Source organism: Lacerta agilis, chromosome 10, assembly GCF_009819535.1.
Source record: "Lacerta agilis isolate rLacAgi1 chromosome 10, rLacAgi1.pri, whole genome shotgun sequence".
Classification (NCBI taxonomy): domain Eukaryota; kingdom Metazoa; phylum Chordata; class Lepidosauria; order Squamata; family Lacertidae; genus Lacerta; species Lacerta agilis.
The window spans coordinates 32,440,496-32,461,935 of NC_046321.1; the positions used below are offsets into that span (position 1 = coordinate 32,440,496).

Consider the following 21,440-nt stretch of genomic DNA (forward strand, 5'->3'; position numbering starts at 1 on the left):
AGCAGCTCTGCTCTCCCTGGACTCCAACTCTCCTTCCCGGACACTCAGCTTGCTGCCCGGCCCTGGTTCCCCGGGCCACTGGCGCCACAGGGTAGAGATGTGCCTGGGGAGAGGAATATTCCCTTTGAAATAAGGGAAATTTAAGGGATATAAAAAATCAGGGATAGCAGCGGGAAACGGCTTGGAATAAGGGAGTTTCCCGCAAAAAAGGGAGACTTGACAGCTATGCTCAGGATCAAGATTTAAGTTGACAATTATGGGAATTGGCTATTGGCACTATGGCGTTTTGGGAATACAATGCTTGCTTTCTGCTCAGACAACATGGGTGTTTGGGATACAGTGGTGCCCCGCTAGACGAATGCCTCGCTAGACGAAAAACTCGCTAGACGAACGGCATTCGTCTAGCGGAAGCTGCCCCGCAAGAGGAAAAAGTCAATGGGGCTGCTTCGCAAGACGAAAAATTTTCGTCTTTTTTTTCGTTTAGCGAAAGCGTGGCTGTCATTGCCGCTTCGCTAGACGAAAAACCCGCTAGACGAAAGTTTTCGCAGGACGAATTATTTTCGTCTATCGGGGCACCACTGTATGTCCCAAACTACAGGCTGGTTACATCCAATGTTAGGGCTAAGATCTAGCCCAGCCAAATGATTCCTCATCTGCTTTGTATGGTGTATTTCACCCTGAGCCAATGTCACAGGTGTCCTCGCTGGCCATTGTGCTAGGGTAGACTTTCTGTGATGGGCAGCTGGATCAAGACTCCATCTTTCAAGTCCATGATGTTGCACAAACATCAACAGCAGTCTTGGCCACCCGTATTTCAGTCTTGCGAAGATCTGCCTCCCCAGTGTGTTCCCTGTGGGTAACATGCTGGCAAAGCAGAGCCCTGCACCTAGCCAGATTGCACCATCCAGTCACCAGCTGGAAATAGCCCCTCACTGCTCTTTGCAGAGGTGTCATGCCTCTCTTCCCACCTACTGCCCTGACCCCATAAACTCCAGACTGCTGCAGGCAGCCCAAACCGGGCTGCCCCAGGGCTGACTCCACCTCAGTCAAAGCCCAGATCTGCTTGAATTGGCCCAATTCAGATGTCGGGTGCAAAGTCCTATTAGTTTCCTGTCAAATTTGGTTAATATCATCAGTGCAGTTTTGAATGATTCAATCTACCGGTACCTTCTTGATTCAAAAACCACATCCAAAGTTATCCAAATCTAGATCAAAACCTCTCCCTACATCTTAGCAACCAACACACCAAATTGTGCAGTGCTATCTTCATACATGTCCAAATCAGAAAAATTTGGAATAGTTTGGTCAGCTATCTTGATTCAACATGGCACCTGACAGTTTCCAAATGTAGAGCAAAGCGCACTTTCAAAATCCTCTATCTCAGGATATGTTATGCCAAACTGAGTGACAAAGAGGGGTCCAAATGCATAGAGAATGGACAGACAGACCAACAAACCACTTTCAAAAATATATAATAGATTACCACTTTTGTTAGACCCATCCTCTGGAAAGGAGAAAAAAAATAGCACTTAAACCGTAACTTAGTATTTTGACGTTTAAACCAAGACATGTTTGGGCAGAGTCATTTTTACTGAATTTTTACAACAGCTACAACATTGTATATTAATGAAACATTTAAAATAATAGAAGGTGATGAACAAGCTTGATAATCCTCTCAGGCATTTGAAATGAAGAAAGTGAGATACAATCAGTTTAATTTCGAAAGGTATAACAGGATGCCTGCTTCGGGCAGGAAGGAGTTCAGTTTTGTTCCAAGAGACTTAGAGGCCAGGGCACTTAGTCCAGCTTCCCATGTGAAAGTCTTTTACATAATGCTTGGTAAATAACCTCCAATGCAAACTCCCATAAGAAACACTTATTACAGGTGCTTTTTTTGGTGCTTTAAAAAATGCAAAACAAGGGACCCAGTCCTGAATACATGTTTATGAAGTTCCATTGGTTCCAAGTAAATGTGTTTAGGGTTACATAAAAACCTTTTTTTAAAAAATCATTGTACATCCCATATTTCACAAAGAAGAGGTGTAAACTTGTGATCATTCACTCGCCAAGACATCAGCATATCTGCATGGTGGTGATTAAAAGTCCGCAGTTCTGTAAGACGACCCAGGAGACATGCAAAGTGCTGAGGACTATCTGTGTGATAAATCTTGCAGAATGTTTGCAGAACTTCTAGCAGTGGCTCTTGAAGCTTTTCCACAGACTCTCTGTCCTGTATGTATTGCCGGTCTGGTTTCAAATTTATGGGGGGGGGGATACGTGGAAAAGGAGGGGGGAAACAATTATGAGCGTTAGTTCACATTTGCTGATTCATAAGATTACAGTGTTCATAACTGCAAGTGAAATCCATGGGTTTTCTCTTTACAGGCTACGTTGTTTACATATACACAATTGTGGTACCAGGTTGTGTACCAGTAAAAACTTGTCACAAGTTTTATTGACATTAATTCTGATTATGTATTTACAGGACCACTGATCAACAACCCCCAGTGACTGCTGTTTAAAAACAAACAAGATTGTTGTAGTCAGTTAAGCTTCTGAAACATGAGGGACAACGTACAGCGCTTTTCCAGATGAACTCAGTGATCAAGCGGGACTAAAAGGGCTCAGGCAGTCCTTTGACCTTTGTATAATTCTAGAACTGGCATTATGAACCCATCTAAAATTGTAAGTTATAAAAATAAAAACTCAAGTGAAATCCTTGTAGCTCAATATTCTTAGTCCTGCTCATGAGTAGCAAATGAAGCTCCCATTCATTGTAATTATACCTTTTTATTATTAAACTGCATTAGCAAAATGGTTTTCCAATTACTTTTTAATATGAGACATCAAAATCACATCCTTCTGTCATTCACCTGACTTTTTATTCTTCTCACGTTGATCTAATAACAGAAACTGAAATTACCTGGAGATAAGATAACTATTGCTGTGAGTAGAGCATATTCTTCTTGTCTCATCTTCAGTTCCCCAACACTTTTATAGAAATTGAACATGGGTATTATATATTCATCTGAAATGCCTATAATACAAAATTGAGAAGTACTTAAATATCAAAATATATATAGTTCTACCACTATGTAGTTGAGTAGCATGAAACTAGACAGAGTATTATGTATCATGTATTATGATATATTTAGCCCTTTTGGTATTCGAGGTGCTTCATTTCATCTTTCACACAGTTATTCACATCTGGCTGATCAAGAAATGCAGCTAAGGCACATTGAAGCAGGGATGTGCACCTAAATCTCACCAGTGAGGCACATTATTTCTATTCAAAGGTCTGGTGTGATAGCCAACGTGTCAATCACCTATCACAATGATGTCAAGCAACCCATTTTCATTTGCCTACAATGGCAAGATGTGTCAATGATCTTCTGATCAGTGAATGCTTGAAACTGTACAGGCAAACCTGCTTTCCACACCTGTCCACATGTATATATCAGGTGTAGTGCAGTAGGGTGTGGCTTTGCCAAAGTAGCCCTGTGGGCCAAGATAGAGAGACCTGGGAAGCCTAATTAGGCCCATGGCTTATAAAGGAAGAGATCGTATTTCATTTTAAGCTTCAATGAGGCCATTGACAATAAGGGCCCTCATAGGGCCTGTGTATGCTTTGGCAGTAACTATTAATCATTATCCTTATCAAGTGGAAAGGAGAATAAAGAGAGAAACAGAGTAAAGCACAAACACAACATTAGAATTATGTTGCAATCCAACGTATGTAATAGAAACTCAGCGTGATTCAACACCCAAATTAAGCAACAGCCTGAAACCTAAGGAAGAACAGACAGTGGGAAAATTCATATGTATCAGGTGTACACACACACAAGAGAGAGAGAGAGTTCTATTCATCCTTATTCATAGACCTGTTCTGCTTTCATTGTAAAGTACTCGTCTGCATATCCTTTTTAAGCCACAAGAGGGGGATATTTTCCTTTGTAACCAGCTACCCCACTGCCTGTTCTGTGAGTCTCATAAATAGAGGGGAAATACATTCGATAATTTGGTTGTTTGAGAGTTCATTTTCCTCATCTCAGTGGACTCAGGTTGCAAAATTAAAAGCTCAAGCAACTATCTGTTAATAATGTTTCTCCTGTTCCTGTCATTATAATATCCTGCCCAGAAAACATCAGTTTATTATTGTAACAAGATTATTTGAGTGTCTGATGACTGAGAGCTGTACTCTTACTGAAAGAGGGACTTTATTAGGGCCTCGTAAAAGGTCTGGGAACACCTGATGGCACAGCAGTTTTAAAGATAAGTGGGTGTGGATCACTTCCCTGACTGAGAGAACACTGGAAGCCTCATGTACAAGCAGAGTATACCGGTAAGTACAGTAGGCCCACAACTTAATGCAGGGGTTGGTGTGCAAAGGCAAAATCACACAAAGTCAGGAAGACACACACAGAGAGAGAACCATCCCCTGTGTGATGATTTTGCCTTTGCACACCAGCTTCTAAATTTGCAGAGCCTGGTAAGCGTAGTGGAGGGCTTAAAAACTCACATCCACAAAGGAAAACCCAGCACAGAAAGAACTTTTTTAGCCTTCCAACTTGCTTATTGGCCTCTGGGAAGGTCATTTGAGATCTTGTGGGGCCTTCATGAGATCTTGGATAACACTTTCTGACTTATACCCTGACCCTGCCGCCTCTCCATTTATTTATTTATTTGTTTGTTTGTTTATTTGTTTATTTGCCTGCCAGCTGTACAAAGTAAATCTGAGGCAAGCTGTGAGTCTACTGCATTTTTTTTAAGGGATGGCTTTTTCTTCTTTATTGTAGCACAGAAATATACCACGTAAACACAAATTTTTCTGCTTCAGTTTGTTTCCAAAAGCATCACACACAAACCACTTAAAACAATATACTAGGATTTAAGACCCGTGGGGACTTTCTCCCACTTTGTGAATGAATGATATAGAATCCAAATGGTAGAGTTGGAAGGGACTGTGAGGGTCATCTAATTCAATCCCCCACAATGCAGGGATCTTTTGCCCAATGTGGGGCTCAAACCCACACCCCTGAGGCTAATTAGGCATATGGATCTGCTGAAATTACTAGTCTGCACCATGAGCTTTGTGAATTTTCTTGCTTAGCTCGTGCAGCATGCACAAGATGGCAGTTTGTCCTCCTGGTGGCCAATTCACATGATGGTTGTGTTAGGTGCACACCTTCTGTCCATGAAGGGGGAAAGAGAAGAGTGGAAGGGTTGAAAACCTGGACCAAGGTAGGGCTATAAGCTGAGTCTGAGTACCAGTCCACATGGCATCTGCCTTTTGATACCTGTCTCTTCTATGCCTCGTCACCATGCAGCACCACTATCCACATGGCTTTGATACATTACTTGGAAAATTCCTGCACCAGAGCTTGAGCTGGCGAGGAAACTGTATCTCCCCATGTCAGGACTCTTGTGATGCTCTGAGGTGGGAAGGAGAAACACTATACCAAGGCTGTTGCAGGTGATGTGTTTACCCTCTAAAAAACTTGCTTCTACAGAAACAAGTGACTGGAGTGAGGTGTACTGCCTGTTGTGCTACAGCAGCTTAAATAACAGCCACCCAGTATGTTATTGTGCTATTGTAAGAACAGGCAGAAATAATCTGGGCTGGCAGCTGGCTTAAATCTGAATACTCTTGCCTTAATTCACTATATGCTGCCACTGTAAAATCAGCGCCTGCTTGTTCTGTTTCACAACTCTTCATATCTTTCTGATTATGAAGGACCATGTCCTGTTCTCTGCTCATTATTTCATTTGGCTGCCTTTAGATGCATATTATCTAAAGAGACGACATTATTTCTCACAGATCCATTCAATAATTGGATAAATAACCAAATAAATGTATCACTAAATGTATATAATTTTATTTCCTCTCCCAGACATTGTGAAGGTAGGCTCTTGCTACTCATTTTGTACCTTTTGCTATATTTTGAATGGACTTGGTCTTATGCTCCTTAGCCAAACAAGCCCTCGCCCTGCAGGATCTGTTCCCTTCCCATACAGCAGGGGTAGTAGACAGTCTGTGCCCTAGGGCCACCTACAACCCTCAGCCTGCTTTCACTTGGATGAGGAAACATGGAAGGGAAAGAGAAAAAAGGGTTAAAAGCTAGATGGAAGGAGAAGCAGGAAAAAGCCCTCTGCAATGGGCTAGTTCAGGTCTCTGGCAAGGACAGTCTGTTGTTCCCCTGGTGACTCACTGGGCAGGCAGGGAGGGAAATAAAAGGGTAGCAGAGAGAGGGTGTATCTCTACATACTTTGCTTTGGCCACTGAAAGCCCATTGCCAGCTCTGGACCTGCCCATTTCACTCCGCAGTCCTCAAAAGAAAACAAAAAAAGGTTCTTCCCCATGCCTAAAATAGTGCATGCAACGTAGTCAGGGAAATCTGTACTACTCCAAGTAATATATATGATTTCCATGATTATGCCCAATGAAAATACTGTCTCAGTGTTACTGTAGCGTCAGGTCTTAAATGAATGGTAGATTAAATTTTTATTTCTTCTATGGTACAAGTCAAATTTTATCTCCGGTTTCAGGCTTATGCTCTTTATTATACATGCTATTTTAATTTCCCTTCTTGGAGTAATAAGTTTTAGATTTATGTACTTGAAGACGGGGTGCTTATTACAGCTGGATGTTTAAATTAAAAGAAAAGAAGAAAAACAGCTGTGAGGAAGAATGTTTCGCGCTAATTAATTATGACTAAGACTATCGTTAATATGGATGAAGAGATCTTTCATCTGGATAGGTTTGAAGCTGCCGGTGGATATTAAATCAAAGAATAAATGAGCTCTTGTTTTACTGGGAAATAAACATGTTAATTACTCATTATATTATAGTTTATTTCACAGTATTCATCTAACCAAAGTCGTTTCCCAATTCAAAGCCCTTCATTAGAAAATTTACTTCAGTTTCATTTAAATGTTATCATGAGAAATATGTTTTTAAAAATCCCTATAAATCTTACACAAAGCTCTGCCAAGCTTTCACTGACTGCTCAGGCAATGAGCCAAACTTTCCCCTTGGTCCTGATCAGCCCAGCAGCACATGTTTGACCCAGAGTCACATTCAGCATAAAATAGTTCAAACAAAATGATTCCTAAGCGACAGGTTCCAACACTTCTCAAGGTGACAGCTCTTCATCAGGGAACATTCGTTTTGAAATTTCTTTACAATCTACAAAGAGTAGCCTTATACAGTGGAACCTTGGTTTTCAAGCGTAATCTGTTCCGGAAGACCGTTCAACTTCCAAAACGTTCGAAAACCGAAAACTGAAATCTTAAGCCTCAATACAATAGGGAAACTCAAAATGGAAGCTGCATTTAAAAACCGGAGCAGTTACTTCAAGGTTTTCGGGAGCCGAAACATACAACAACGGAGGCATTCGATGACGGAGGTTCCACTGTATTTGCATCCAGGCCAATTCAAGATGCCAATGCCAGCTTTGAAGACCTATGTGATTTGGGTTCCAAACTACTGAAGGCATGTGCCTCCTCCCATATTATCCTGCCAAGGCATGAAACGCTTCTCCAACTGAGACACTTGATGACATGGGTTCTGTTTGTACAAAAGAGAAGGCCTTTTTATGTGGCAGCGTCTCAACTTCGGCAGATCCTTTCAAGAGCGGCTCAACTAGGGCTGACATAATAATATTTTTGGTGCAGATGGGAGAATGTATTTTTGTGATTGAATGTTTGTATGGTTTTTATTCTTATGTCTTGTATGAAATTAAAATGAATAAAGTTGTTTTTAAAATTGAAATAATAATAATAATAATAATAATAATAATAATAATAATAATATTTTTGGTGCTAGGTTTTGAATGTTAAAGCCCACACTGCTTGGGACACGGGTATTTAACTGGCTGTTTGCTTCCATACAAAACTGCTGGTGGTTTATCAGCATCATCTGCTTTACTCAGTCTCTCTGAGCACGCCCCTCCCCCGCACCAGTGGGTGGTGATAAGAGAGAAGTCTTTTGTGTAAGAGAACCACCACCACCACCCAAAAAAAACCTTCATCAGGGCTGTCCACGCAGGTGCCCCGTTTGATTAGTTTTCAGTGCCAAACTAAGATTTTCATATTTACCCAGGCTTTTTGCAATCAAAACATTTTGGGTTGGATCCAGATCTAGTCATCCCTAGTGGACCCACTCAAATCCACGGGTTTACTTATACTTAAATCTGGATCCAATCCTATATACTGCCTCATCTGGAATGGGTTTTTAAATTGCTATTTCTGAGTTTTTATGACTCTTGCTGCTATTTTGGGATGCATTTTACTATTGTTTTTCTTTACTGAACTCTTGTAATTTGTAATGGTAAGGCACAATGAAATATGCCTCATATATATACATGCATGCATGTTAGATTGTTTTCAGAATATTTGCTTTGAAATAGCTTTGATTTTTTAAAAATTCTTTGCTTTTTCTTCTTCTTTGTGCAAAGTGATAACATAGAGTTATTAAAAAATTAAAATTGGAATTAAACCACTGATATATTAAATATCTCCCTCTCACACACACAAAAAGATGATCTAGTCTGTTTTTCAAATTCTAGTGAAAATAGATACAAGCTTTTATTGGTGAAAATAAACACATGCTATAATTAGGTAACAAGAGTTGCTAGCGCAGGTGAGAGTCTTGATGTTAGATAGAAACATATTTTCCTAACAGTTTATGCAAAGGAACTCAGGGCTGTAGACAAGATAGCATTATATCTCACAAGCTATTAAGCCAGTAGCCTTGCATTAATAATAACACAAACAGAAGCAGCGTAGGCATAAATGTGCAGAAAGGTTATCATTACTCTGCAACCATTCCAGTTTATCTATCACACACAAAATTGTCATGCAAAACAGTCATGGCGGGAGGGAGAAGAGTGCAAATGTTGAGAAATGGCAGAAGCTTCAGAGTCAGCATTGTGGCAGGTGACAAAACAGCAAAACAGCTCTGTGATTCTGAAGCATTTTCATATTTTCAGCCTGACAATAAGACCAAGCCGACAGCTTGACACTCATATTCACATAAAAACCATCTTAATGCAAACCAGTGAAGTATCCCTGTACATTTTTCCTTCAAAGTTTGGAAACGATTCATTTTAAATTGAAAGTATATTCTACAGTTATAGTATTTATGATTAGCATTAGCTCTTGCTAATAGATGGGGAACAGCCTGTTAAAGGTAAGGCATATTGAACCTCTAGTCATTCTTGGATATGTATCTGTCATGGATTGCAACTGTTTTGTTTTGTTTGGGTATGTTTAATCCTAGAGACCAAGTTTCCCAGGCAGACAGTGCCTGCCAGCTGTTGAACATCTATTATCACAAAAAGACACATCACAAAAGGAATAGGGAGGAGGAGGGAAGAGGAAAACAGGCAAAATTAGGCCCCAATTGCTTATTTTTTAAAATATAAAAACCAGCTTGGGGTGGGGGTGAAACAGGTTGCTCACTGTTTAAAAACAGGCCACCAAATGAGAGCTGGTTTGAACCTAAGATGCCTACATAATCACAGTTGCCCTGCAGAGTCTGCATGCTTCCTCTTGTTCAACGATGGCCTGATAAAGTAAGGGAAAGAACTGGAGCCATTTAGCCAGAAAACAGCTGTCACTCATTATATTCTGAATAACATGAAAAAGGAAACAATTTGCAAATGTAGGCTACTGCATATAGATTAAACTCACTGTATGTAGCTTGTACACTGTTACTTTTTACCTGCAAGCATCTCCCACTCCTCAAGAAGCATGATCCAATCAGTTATACCCCTGATCCAGTTAGAGGATTTAGGAGACATCTCCAGAAGCAAGAGATTGACCACAAAGAAGAGGTTATTAGATGTCCTTAAAGCTGTGCTCAGAAACATTTTGGAGAGAAATATCTCTTATTTCTACAGATAAGCTATATAGGTCAGCACAATGACAGGCAGCATGTCAATTCAGGCTGAGAAAATACAGCAGTCAAAATACATCAAAAGAATCCCTTTTTCAGTGTATTGACTGTAACATGTTAGAAAGGGCATCAGCTGAAAAACCCTCTAGAGACATAACAAAGTATACAGTGCAATTCTTTGCATATTTACTCAGAAGTAGACATCATTGTGTCCACGGCGACTGACTTCTAGGTGGGTGTGCATAGGATTGCAGCATTAGAAGACATAATTATGCCTGGTCCTAGTGGGGTTTGGTGGGATGGGAGACAGCAGCCAAGGAAGAGCAATATTTTCTTTGATATCATGACAGCAAAACAGGCAGCATATATGGCAGTGTGCCTATCTGACTGACATACCTTAACACCTCATTACTCTCTCATTTATATATTAAAAGATGAAGTGCAAGGGTTGGAGTGTTGAGGTTGGATATGAGTTCAAATCCCAACCCTGCCGTGAAGTTTACTGGATGACCTTGAGAAAGTCAGTAACTCTGTGAGTTGCGCTGCTGCAGAATTGTAAGAATTAAAATGTATTTTGGGTATAGAAACACACTGTAAAATAATAATAATCCTCACATAGCATTAAACTCAAAATCTAACCATTCTTTTGGAGCCAAATATATAATGAATGTATTTACACATCCACTGTAACTCAGTGCAATTTATTCCAAATGAACCCTTTTACCTTACTAATCTAGGCTTCCCCTCCCCAAGGTACACATTAGCAATGGTAGACCTTGCACTATCTTTTTACATAGTAATAACTGAAATGGGCGAGATGGTTTTATTGGAATGAATGTGCAAGAAGTACATTTCATTGCCCTAATTTGTTTATGCATATCCTTGAACAAATATAGTTGGTTACAAAGAAACGGTTTTATTCTTGGGTCTTATATTTTTAGGATTAAACATTTACTTGATAACCTTTGGACTCAAAGCTGACTAAGTAAGCTTGCTACTCAACACTGAGATGTGTAACATTCACAAAATGGATGCTTTTGTTGTTGTTGTTGTTTTTGGCCTAGCATTTCAAGGACTGGTGTAGTCCTTTTGCTATCCATCAGAGGCACCTACCGCTGTTACGAATTCTTTCTTCCAGGAGGTCAGCATGTCCTACAGGAAGTTTCCTGTTGAAGATCTCTGCTGACCGAAGGAACATGGCTTCTACAGCTGAACCCTTCAGCAAAGCGATCTGATCCTCATGGTCCAGGGTCTGAAAACCTGGAATTAAAGTGTGACAATATCAAGCCAGTAGCCAGCATCTTTCTGCCAGCAAAGAATATTGTGCAGGGTGGTGGCACCTAAAGATGGTTGGCACATCTGCAGATTTGGCACAAGGCCAGCTGACTAGCTAATTACAGGCAATTGTGTTTGAAGAGTGTATTCTGTTTTCTTTCTCAAGCCACCAGGCAAGAATCCATCCAAGTTTCTCACACGTGCACATGCTTGTAATCTTATTTAAGATTGCAAGGGTGATTACTTTCAACTTGATTAGCATATTATAAATTAAATTCTTGCTTCAGCTAAAGGAGAGCTGGTTGCATTATCCACGTTCAGGACTCAATTGAGTAGTTCCGAGCGCTTTCATTTGCCCACTGGCCTCGTTTCCCTCACTACCACCTTCACCCCCGGTTTTGTTTACATTACAAAAAGGAACTGGGGCTACAAAAAAGGGATTTTAATATAACAATGAAAATATAAAGCAGTATGTAGATGAGAGAACAAACATGCACATAACGATCAGTATATTTATTTACTAATTATTTTGAAAGGAAGCATGCTTGCCTTCAGCCAGCTGACATGGATTCCCAAAAGATACAGAGGTCTGGTGAATGTGTCCTAGCTTATCTACATTTTTTTTCCAAGCCAGGCAGAGGTATCAAAATAAAACAGAAGCATGTCAGCAGCAAACATTGAGCTGGGCTACCTAAAGCCAACTCATGTAAACATGGGTGATAATCAGTGTTCTTCAACCTTGGTCTTAGGTATTGGACTACCACTCCTATCATTCCCAGCCAACTTCTCCAAAGGTCAGTGATGATGGAAGTTGTAGTCCAACAACATCTGGAGACCCAAGCCTGAAGAACACTGTGGCAAATGAAAGAGTTCCAATACCTATCCAGTCCACTTGTACTGAGAGATCCATATGGAACCAAGTTGTGGGAAATGGTGGCTTAACAATAGGAATCTAGCAAAGCTGGCTTTTGTGGTTTATGGGGACAAACAAGTTGAAGAATATCACAAAACTATTTGTCAACAAGGGAGAAACAAAAAATAGACTGTACATTGCTGGGGCAAATACCTATGCTCATGTACATTGCAAAAGAGTAGTGCAATGAATGTTGATGGTGAATTAATGGTAAAATGGAATTATTGTTGATAGAGCATTTGATCTTAAGTAAAATTGAATTAATGGTGATAGAACTTTTGATCTTAAACTTTTTCAAGTTTCTAAATTTTGAGGATAGTTTCCAGTTTTTGATTAAATTTGGAGGTAGTCCCCCCCTTTTTGGTGTGAATAAAACAAGTTCACTAACATAGACATACAGCAGTGAAGCTGTCTAACCAAAACACAGAGAGGAAGTGTTAGGCCAAATGTATTTAACATATTATACCTGGTAATCTTTTGGTGAATTCCACAAGGACCTGTACATGACTGGTGGCCATTTCCGTTAAGATAAGAAAATTTTCTTCAGCGCTGAATTCCTCTTGCAACTGAGCATTAAAATGGAATAGTGTTGTTATTAATAATAGTACTAGTAATCGTATGAATAGTAATAGTCAGCTTTATGTGTCATATGGTGCGTAAAAAGGCGTTAGAGTTGGGTGGCTCCTTTCAACTGAATGACTCAAGATAATATAGGTTATGAAAGGTTGAGAAAACTGATTATGCTAGACTGACAGCATTTAACAGGTGCTTTTTAAAAGTTCTTTTAAAAGTTGCTGGAGGTCAAGTGTTGCTGCGCAAGGTGAAGAAGAATAGCAGTCTAGCTTTCTATGGGTGGAGTGTGGTGGCTCTTTCCACATCATACTACGTAGAGCAAATGCACCTCCTGTAAATTCATGTACCAACTCAGGGCCATGTAGGGAAAGAAGCAAAAGAGGCTGAACGTGGTGGAGCCCAAAACACCCTTGAATCCAGAGGAGCAGTGAAAACCATGTAGGGGGAGCTAGAGAAATGAGCAGATTAGGTTGACCTATTCCTTTCTCCTCCCTACTTGTCCTGTATTTGCTGTTCAATGGCAGTAGCCTCTGTATGCTGCCAACACCATTAGGCTGCATTTGCTAAATGGCAGGTGAAAGGAAGTGGAGAAGTGAGAGATGAAGTGGTCCATCTTTTCCTCTCCTACCTGCATGCATTTGTTTACCTGCATACAGAACTTCCACATTCGGCGCTCTGTATTTGGAGAGCAGGTTTGTGCCCAATATCTATTCATCCTTACTATTTTACAAGGGGAGACAATTTCTAGAATTGCTAGAATTTAAACTGGAAATGCTTCAAGCAATTATTGGACTCTGAAATGCTTACTTATCTATTGTATTAAATGGAATACTTACAAGCTTTTTAGACACTTCAGGAGGGATTCGCTGTTTATTATATGAATCCATGATATAGTGAAGAAGATTCTGCTGTTCTGGGGTTAGTTCTACTTTCTCCTATACTGGCAATAAGAAACCATAAGCATCAGTAGCTGGATAAGATTTCCTGCCTCATATTTTAACTGTACTATACTGTACAGATTTGAGCTGCTTGGTGCCAAGAACAGAAGCAGCTATTCCTAAATTATACATGCATGTAATTGCATTCTTAAATTATATATGCATGTAAACCTGAATATGATACAGGTGCATTTTTTCAGGGGATTCATACACTTGAGATGACAATTGTCTTTCCAAAGCCAGCACTAGATATTCTATTCAATGATATAGGGGACGGGGATCCTATTATAGCCATAGTAAGACACCTTCCACCAATAAATGAATACTTCAGATGGACCTGCTACATCACTGTCATGGCCATCGACTGAGAAGTATTAGAGACCAGTGTCTCCAGCAGCAGAAGCTCAGAGAAGGAGTCAGACCCACTTCCCAACCTTCTAAAGCAGAACCCTCTACCTTGGACCCTGAATCCCTTGCATTAAACTTCGAGAAGTACTACTGCCCACAAACTCTGAGAGCTAAGCAGAAAGGCCCTGGAAAATGTTCCCCAATCAGGTAGGTCACTGAATTATACTCCTGAGAAGAAGCCAGTGACTGAAAAACTATATATGTTCCCTAAAGATACAGCACTAGAGCTTGCAGAAATATTCTCTTGGCCAGGCTATAAAACCCTGGCAGTTGCTGAGGTAACTGGCCTCTGACCAAAATATTTATGAGCCAATACTTGTAGAACTGTAGACTGAAACTTCCCTGATCCAGCTAACCAGCTGACTCTCTGTCCTCTTGCCTGAGCTGTCACCTCTCTGGGATGGCAATGGTTTAGGACAATCTCAAACCATAACATGAAACTGATGGAATATACTTAAAGAACACCTGACCATTAACAAGGCTTTTGGGGCACAATCGCGCAAATTAAATGCAAGTAATGCACTTTACAAAGTATGAAAATAAGCCACAGCAGTACATCTTGCAATGCTTCTCCAGTGTGATCTTTAAGGCTGAACACAGAGACCACACATCTTTAATGTCAAATAGCATATTTAATTATCTGCATGAATAATTAACAAACTCAGTGACTGATCTATAAAAAAAACCCAGGAAGTTACTAATATGTAATTATTCTCATGCAATCTTCTATGCTTATTAGTTGTAGCCAACTACACAACAATATGTTACAATAATTTTATTACCTTGTAGAGTTTGGTTGTAGATGACATTTGCTTCAGGTCAGGTCCCTCAGTATCTTCACCAGTTGTCTGATCTACAGGCTGTGATATATTTTTCCTAAGCCGTTTCGACTTGCACTGTATTTCTGTTAACAAACCTGAAATATTGTGCATAAAGAATATGTACATCAGACATTTCAGCATGTGTACGAGCCACATTACACATAAACATCGGTCCACATGTGTTTAATATATTCTTTGAGCATTCATTCATTTTACTAGCTCAGGCTTGCATTACAACTACGCACAACCTCTCCTAGATAGTGATAGTCTAGCTATCCATACTCTGGTCACCTCTTGGACTATTGAGATGTGTTGATCACGGGACTGCCCTTCAAGACAGTTAAGACATCGCAGCTAGTACAAAAGACATATGCAAGGCTTTTAAATGAAACAGCTTGCTGGGAACATACCTCGGTGGTATTAAAATAACTTCATTTGCTGTCAGTTTAATTCTGACACCGATTCAAGCTGCAAATGCTGACCTTTTAAAGCCCCAAACAGCTTAGATTCCAAGTACTGAAAGGAATGCCTATCAATCTGCCTGGAAGCTACATGCGTTTCTTCCCTGCTATTAGAAGTGAGGCAGGAGATGATCAGGCAAATGGTACTTTTGATTGTTCTAGTTTGTGGGATGCCTTTCCATAGAGGCCTATCTGGTGACACCTGTAACTAGCCTTTTGATGACATGCAAACCCATTTTTATTTTCCCTTCCTTTTGTATCTCAGTCTACTGTTTCAATTAGTGTTTTGTTCTTTTGTTCTTTTGTTGATTGTATTTTAGATTTTTATTTTATGAGATTTTTTAAAGGGTACTATATAAAATTGCCTAAATAAATTAAAGCATTGAACTCTGCATGTATAGTGAACTGTCTATCAACACTCCTAGGTACAGATTAAATATGAGGATGAGGAGCAATATCTGTAGGGGACCATTTTTGATTGGATTAAAAAAAGGGACTATGGTTTAAATCCTACATTTGCAAAGGTACCTCAGAGACTGCCTGAACTCTTTTAGATTCCAGCTCAGTCGCTGAGATCATTTGCAGAAGTCTTCTTAGTTGCTCCCCAAGTTGGCGAGGCTCATTTGAAAACAACATGAAACCAAGCCTTTAGTGTAATTGGCCCATGTTTGTGCAATACTCTACCAATTAGCAGGCGTCTTCTGCTTCAACTTTTAAAAGCCTTCTGAAAACTTTCCCATTCCATCTGGCTTTGCAGGAAATTAAGAATACATATTTTCATAATAGCTGATTTCTAATTTTAACTTTTTAATATAGTTTTTTGTATTGTTTTTGTGTACAATTGTTGTAAACTACTCTGATTGTTTATGAATAGCGGTATATGTGTGTGTATGTGGTGTTTAATTCTCTCTCTCTTTCGTATTAATAGAACACAAAATCTTGGTAGGAGTAGAAGGAGGTAAACTGCATTTCACATATGGAACTTACACTGTTTATCAACCTTTCTTCTGGGTGGTAATCGTTTCAGCTGAAATAATCACTTCGTATCTGCTCTACTTACTTAAAAATATTCAAATTCAGATTCAAATAATAAAACACACAGCCTCTCAAATTGCCACAGAGGGTCCCCACAGTCTTTTGATCGGCTAAGAGCAAATGATGATTCCCAGAAACTCCCTCTCCCCGCCCCCCTTTCCATTCATGGAAGATTCTGCTGGATGAAAGAGCCTTCCATGAAAAAAACAACATTGGACACAACTCACTATAAGGAATAATTTTATTGGCCAAGTACCAAGCATACTTGGAATTTTGCTTCAACTACATTGCAATGTAAAGAAAAACGTACCTCATACAAACACTATTCCCCTCACAATACAACAGCACAGCAACGGAATCCCATACCACCAACTGACCTCCCTTCCGCACACAACTACGAATTGTACATCAGTAGTGAAGCTGCATGAAAAGTATCTTTTTACTAGCACAACAGTAAGTCATCCATGCATTATATACCCATATGATCATGTGAGTCAAGGTTGTCTATCCCCACAGACTGGACAAGGGAATATCCACAAACACAGTTAATATATGGCAATATGTTTTTACTGTTCAGAAATAATAAATGGTATGAAAGGCTATGATTTCCTTAATATGGAATATTGCATCTTTTGCTACATTGTGTTAATAAGATCTACCTTAACTTCAGATGACATCCTTCCACTACATAGAAGCAGGCAAATATTAATCCAAAGGCAGAATCATCATAACAATTTAAATTAAAGTAGTTTTTTTAAATAAAAAACAGGGTCACCTTAGTTCCCTACTTTTGAGGCTAGAGAACAGGAAAATAGCCTCTTTCAGTGACTAGATATTGTTAAGGAAGATATCAATGAAAATACCTAATTCAGTGGTGAATGCTTTTAATATCCTGTATATTATAAAGTTATGCACCATAGAAAGCAAGCTTCCTCTATCACTGAAAGAAGAGGAAATTTAAAGGATTAAAATATCTTGAAGGAGCAAAATAGTATTTATGATAATGACGCAAGCGCTAGATTTGGCATTGACTTTCATCGTTTCACTACTGGTTGTATGATGTGTGGAGTTTTTCACCATCTTCAACAGGTCCAAGATGTTCCTATATCTCTATCACATGCCTCTGGAATAGTTTAGATAAAACATTGGAATGTTTTAGAAGAAAGTTATATCTCAAAACACATGCCAAATGCAAACACTGGAACCTCTGTAAATTGTATTTGTGCGTGTTTGCTTGTTTAATGTGCATCTTCCTCCTTCTGTATACTATTTGTTGTTGTTCAGTCGTTCACACAACAAATAATAATAATAATTATTATTATTATTATTATTATAGCCGTTAAGAAAATACCTAAGACAGAATCAAGCCCATTTTACCCACCAAAAGCTCAACAGATTTTGTGTAGTGCCTAAAGGATAGCAATAAAGTTGTCAAGAGGATCTCACTTCAAAACCAGAGCCATAATTGGGCTACAGGAGCAAGGGGAGTCTCTCCTGGAGCCACCTTCCTAGCCTCCACAGGTGAGGTTACTAAGAGAAGGCCTTCTAAGACAATCTTGTATTTTCTGTAATGCAAGGATGGAGAAACTGCAGCCCTTCAGATGGTAGTTGGAGTCCAACAATATATGGAGAGATGTAGGTTCCCCATTCCTTCTGTAGTGTGTGAAGTGGATTTGAGAGAGTATCGTTTTCAAATTCTGCTTCTTTGAATTAGGTATACAGCTTTGCATGAAAAACTGTATTTTACACACACAGAATGACATTATTATACATTGAGTTGTCTGTGATCAGGAGCACACAAGTAAAACCATAAACATTGCTAAGATTACGTAATCTCTCTCACTTTTTGCAATATAGCAAAATTGCACAGGGATAACTGCAGCACTGTAGTCTGAGTCAATGAAGCAAAGTCCAAGGTGATGTTAATTTCAAATAAAACATTTCACTTGAAGTCAATTGAGAAATAGGAATTTAAAGTTTAAACACTGGCAGACCTTGAATTAAATATATATCTACTACCACTCCTTATTTCAGGGTTGTTAGGCAAGCAGTTTGCAAAATGTCCTCATTGCTGCACTTCACAAGAAGATGCTTATGTTTAAGTTATGAGTTATATGAGCCTCATCGTAACGAAGTACAGGTTTCCATTGCAGAGGATGATTCAGGTGGCAGCACCTATTGTTGGTCTTTGTTTCACACAAGACAATCTGAGAAAACGATCAGCTGCTTTAAAAGTTTCCATTTCCAGTATCCTTGGTCAGTATTGTTTACAATGGCCCATTTTTCCCAGTTTATTCTATTATTAGTCATCAGGACAATATGGTAGTCCTCCCTCCCAGCTCCATCTCTCTAAAACAGATAAAGCTGGTTCTGGATTCAGCACTGTGGGGTTTTATTTTTATGCAACACCTACAGATTCACTAAGTGTTCCTATCACATTGGCAGCATGTTTGTTTGTTTGTGTGTGTGTTTTATGCATTGGGTGGAAATAGGGCATCTCTCAAGATCTCTGTGGTTTGTTAAATTTGCAGAATGGAAGATTAATTATAATTCTTGCATGAATTCCAAACGCTGACAGAGGCTGTTGTTTTCCACAAAGCCTAACAGTTAATATAGCATCTCATGATCAGATTGGAGGATAGAAGTATATTAAAAACTCAGAGTAGATTAATTTCCTGTAGGAACCTAAATTGGTTTGACACTACAGTTGTGCCAAGATGATTGGAGCTATCAGTAGGGAACACAAAATGCATCCTTAATCCCATCCATGCATTTTTACAAAAGGCAACATTGTGGAGTTTTAAGTGAAGTATAGCTATAGCTCTAATGCCACAGTTAAACTAATATGGAGGGTTTAAAGGACCAAACTCTGTATTATGTGGGAGATCTGCAACTGCACATCCAACTTCTTTCTCCTTTGCTGAGTTACAGTTAGAGGACTACTTGTCTCCATATTCCTCCTCCTCATCCCATCTACTCTACTAACAGCACTTGAGGGGTGGCACCTATTTAGATCATGAAAATGCTTAAATGTCAGCATTTCTATATTGCAGAAACTTAACAAAGCCCAAAGCATTTATTAGAGCAGGGGCTGCCAACATTTTTGGACCAATGGGCACATTCAGAATTTTCAGAAAGTGCAATGGGCAGCCGTCACAGAATGGCTACTGTAGGAATGTGGCAGAATACAAAACGAGTGCCACATCTAGAAGAAAAGAAAAAGAGTCAGGAGCGCAAAATGGTGCGGCCATGCCCCATCCAATCAGAAAAAAATCCACCTACATCAGCCACCAGCATGCTCACTCACAAAGAGACTCTTTGAACGCCACTTCTGTTGGGAACAGATGGGAGGGTAGGTGTCCAATCCTGGCATTCAATAAAATGTTAGCATGTTGAACAGGGCACGATCAATGCAGGAAAAGTTCAGGGAGTGCAAATACTGTAGGAACTGATCAGGAAAATAAAACAGTCTCTTGTGCATTATTGAGTTTTGAAGAGATATTTACTGAGCCAGTCCTTAATAAACACTGAGGTCCAGCGTTGAGAACCTTCTGGTGGTTCCCTCAGTGTGAGAAGCAAAGTTACAGGGAACTAGGCAGAGGGCCTTCTCAGTAATGGCCCCCGCCCTGTGGAATGCCCTCCCATCAGATGTCAAAGGAATAAACAACTATCTGATGTTTAGAAGACATCTGAAGGCAACTCTAAATGACTGATGTTTTAATGTATTTTTAATCTCCTGTTGGAAGCCGCCCAGAGTGGCTGGGGAAATCCAGGGTGGGGTATAAGTAACTGATGATGATGATGCACATGATGCAGATGTAAGTCCCAAAAACAGTCCTTAGGAAAATAAAGACAGGGGTGCCTCCTTTGCTCAAAAAGCAGTTGACTGCAACAAAACATGTCTCTCTCATATCACTCTCTACAGCCACAGCAGGCGCTGCAAGCTTCCAACAGTTTGACTTCACCCCTGAAGGCACACTCCTCCATTGTCTCCTGAGATAGACGGATGCCAAGAAGTTGACTACAGTTCAAAGTATTTCAGCCAATCCTGCTACGGTATTTCCCATTATATCATTCATTTTCCTTAAGTGCAGCTTTGATCAGGACTTCTGTCAGTACCTATATCCTTTTTCAGGCCTCATGATGTGCTATGCTCACTTAAGGAAGCTTTGTGGTATGCTCCTCAATAAATGCTGGCTTCTGTCACTGCCAATCTGTTTTCTATATTATTGCTACCATCTTACTCAGTTCTACTTCTCATATATGCAGTCCCCTTTGAAAGGAGACTGTAGCTCAGTGGTAGAGTACACGACAAAAGATCCCAGGTTCAATCCCTGGCATCTGCAGGAAGGGAAATCTGAAATCCTGGAGAACTGCTGTCATCCAGGGTCAGCAGTGCTGAGTCAAATGGGCCAATGATCAGACTTGGGCTTATGTTCAACTGTCCCATTTTTACAAGAGACTGAATGGAATTGTTCACTTCACTAAATAAATCACATAGATTTTGCTTTTCCGGTTTGCCAAATTGTTTTTATTGCACTCTTTGAGGTCCCTGAGAAAGCACTTTCAGCTCTGTGCAACCCTAACCTGAAGACTATCTTAGGTTTTACTACCCTTTCCACAGCTCCTACAAAATGTGAATGCAAACTACACAGGGTGAGGGCAAGCTTACTCACACTCAGAGGAGACTCAATTGAATCAATGGACATTGGTTATATGATGCGAATATATTTATACATACACTCCGCCAGCATTCCTACTTCCTTGCACTTCTGAAGACGGCACTTCTGACACTTTCTCCTCATATACATGTCCATCTCACAGTTCCCTCCATTTTTGCACTTGTATACAGCATTTTTGGTGATACTTCTTCTGAAGAAGCCTAGGGAAAGAATGATACATGCAAAATAAGATCTCAATATGAAACTAGTTTCTGTTTTAAAAGAATGAATTTATTAGTATCAACTCTTCAGTAACACAAATACATTTTAAACCAGTAGAACATATGTTCTGCTTTAATGGATATTTATTTCTGTCCCTTATGATAAAGAGATGTAGCTGATCTTATATTCCCATTATCCAAGTACCTGGAGGCCTGGATCATGATGTGTGTGTGCA

General features: G+C 39.7%; 1 protein-coding gene across 6 annotated transcripts in view; it reads right to left on the reverse strand.

Annotated features, from left to right (window-relative positions):
- Positions 1-2,007: 2,007 nt before the first annotated feature.
- NR1H4 (nuclear receptor subfamily 1 group H member 4) overlaps positions 2,008-21,440 on the reverse strand; it is a 30,927-nt gene continuing 11,494 nt past the window's right edge. For 5 of the 6 annotated variants that reach the window (XM_033162333.1, XM_033162334.1, XM_033162338.1 and 2 more), the window contains 7 exons: positions 21,064-21,204; positions 14,788-14,921; positions 13,496-13,594; positions 12,553-12,652; positions 11,012-11,158; positions 2,924-3,037; positions 2,008-2,247 (listed from right to left, as the gene is read on the reverse strand). In XM_033162333.1, coding sequence (XP_033018224.1) covers positions 2,009-2,247; positions 2,924-3,037; positions 11,012-11,158; positions 12,553-12,652; positions 13,496-13,594; positions 14,788-14,921; positions 21,064-21,204 — 974 coding nt within the window. In that variant the 3' untranslated portion in view covers position 2,008. The remainder of the gene's footprint in view (positions 2,248-2,923; positions 3,038-11,011; positions 11,159-12,552; positions 12,653-13,495; positions 13,595-14,787; positions 14,922-21,063; positions 21,205-21,440) is intronic. The other variant, XM_033162337.1, reaches the window with a different exon arrangement.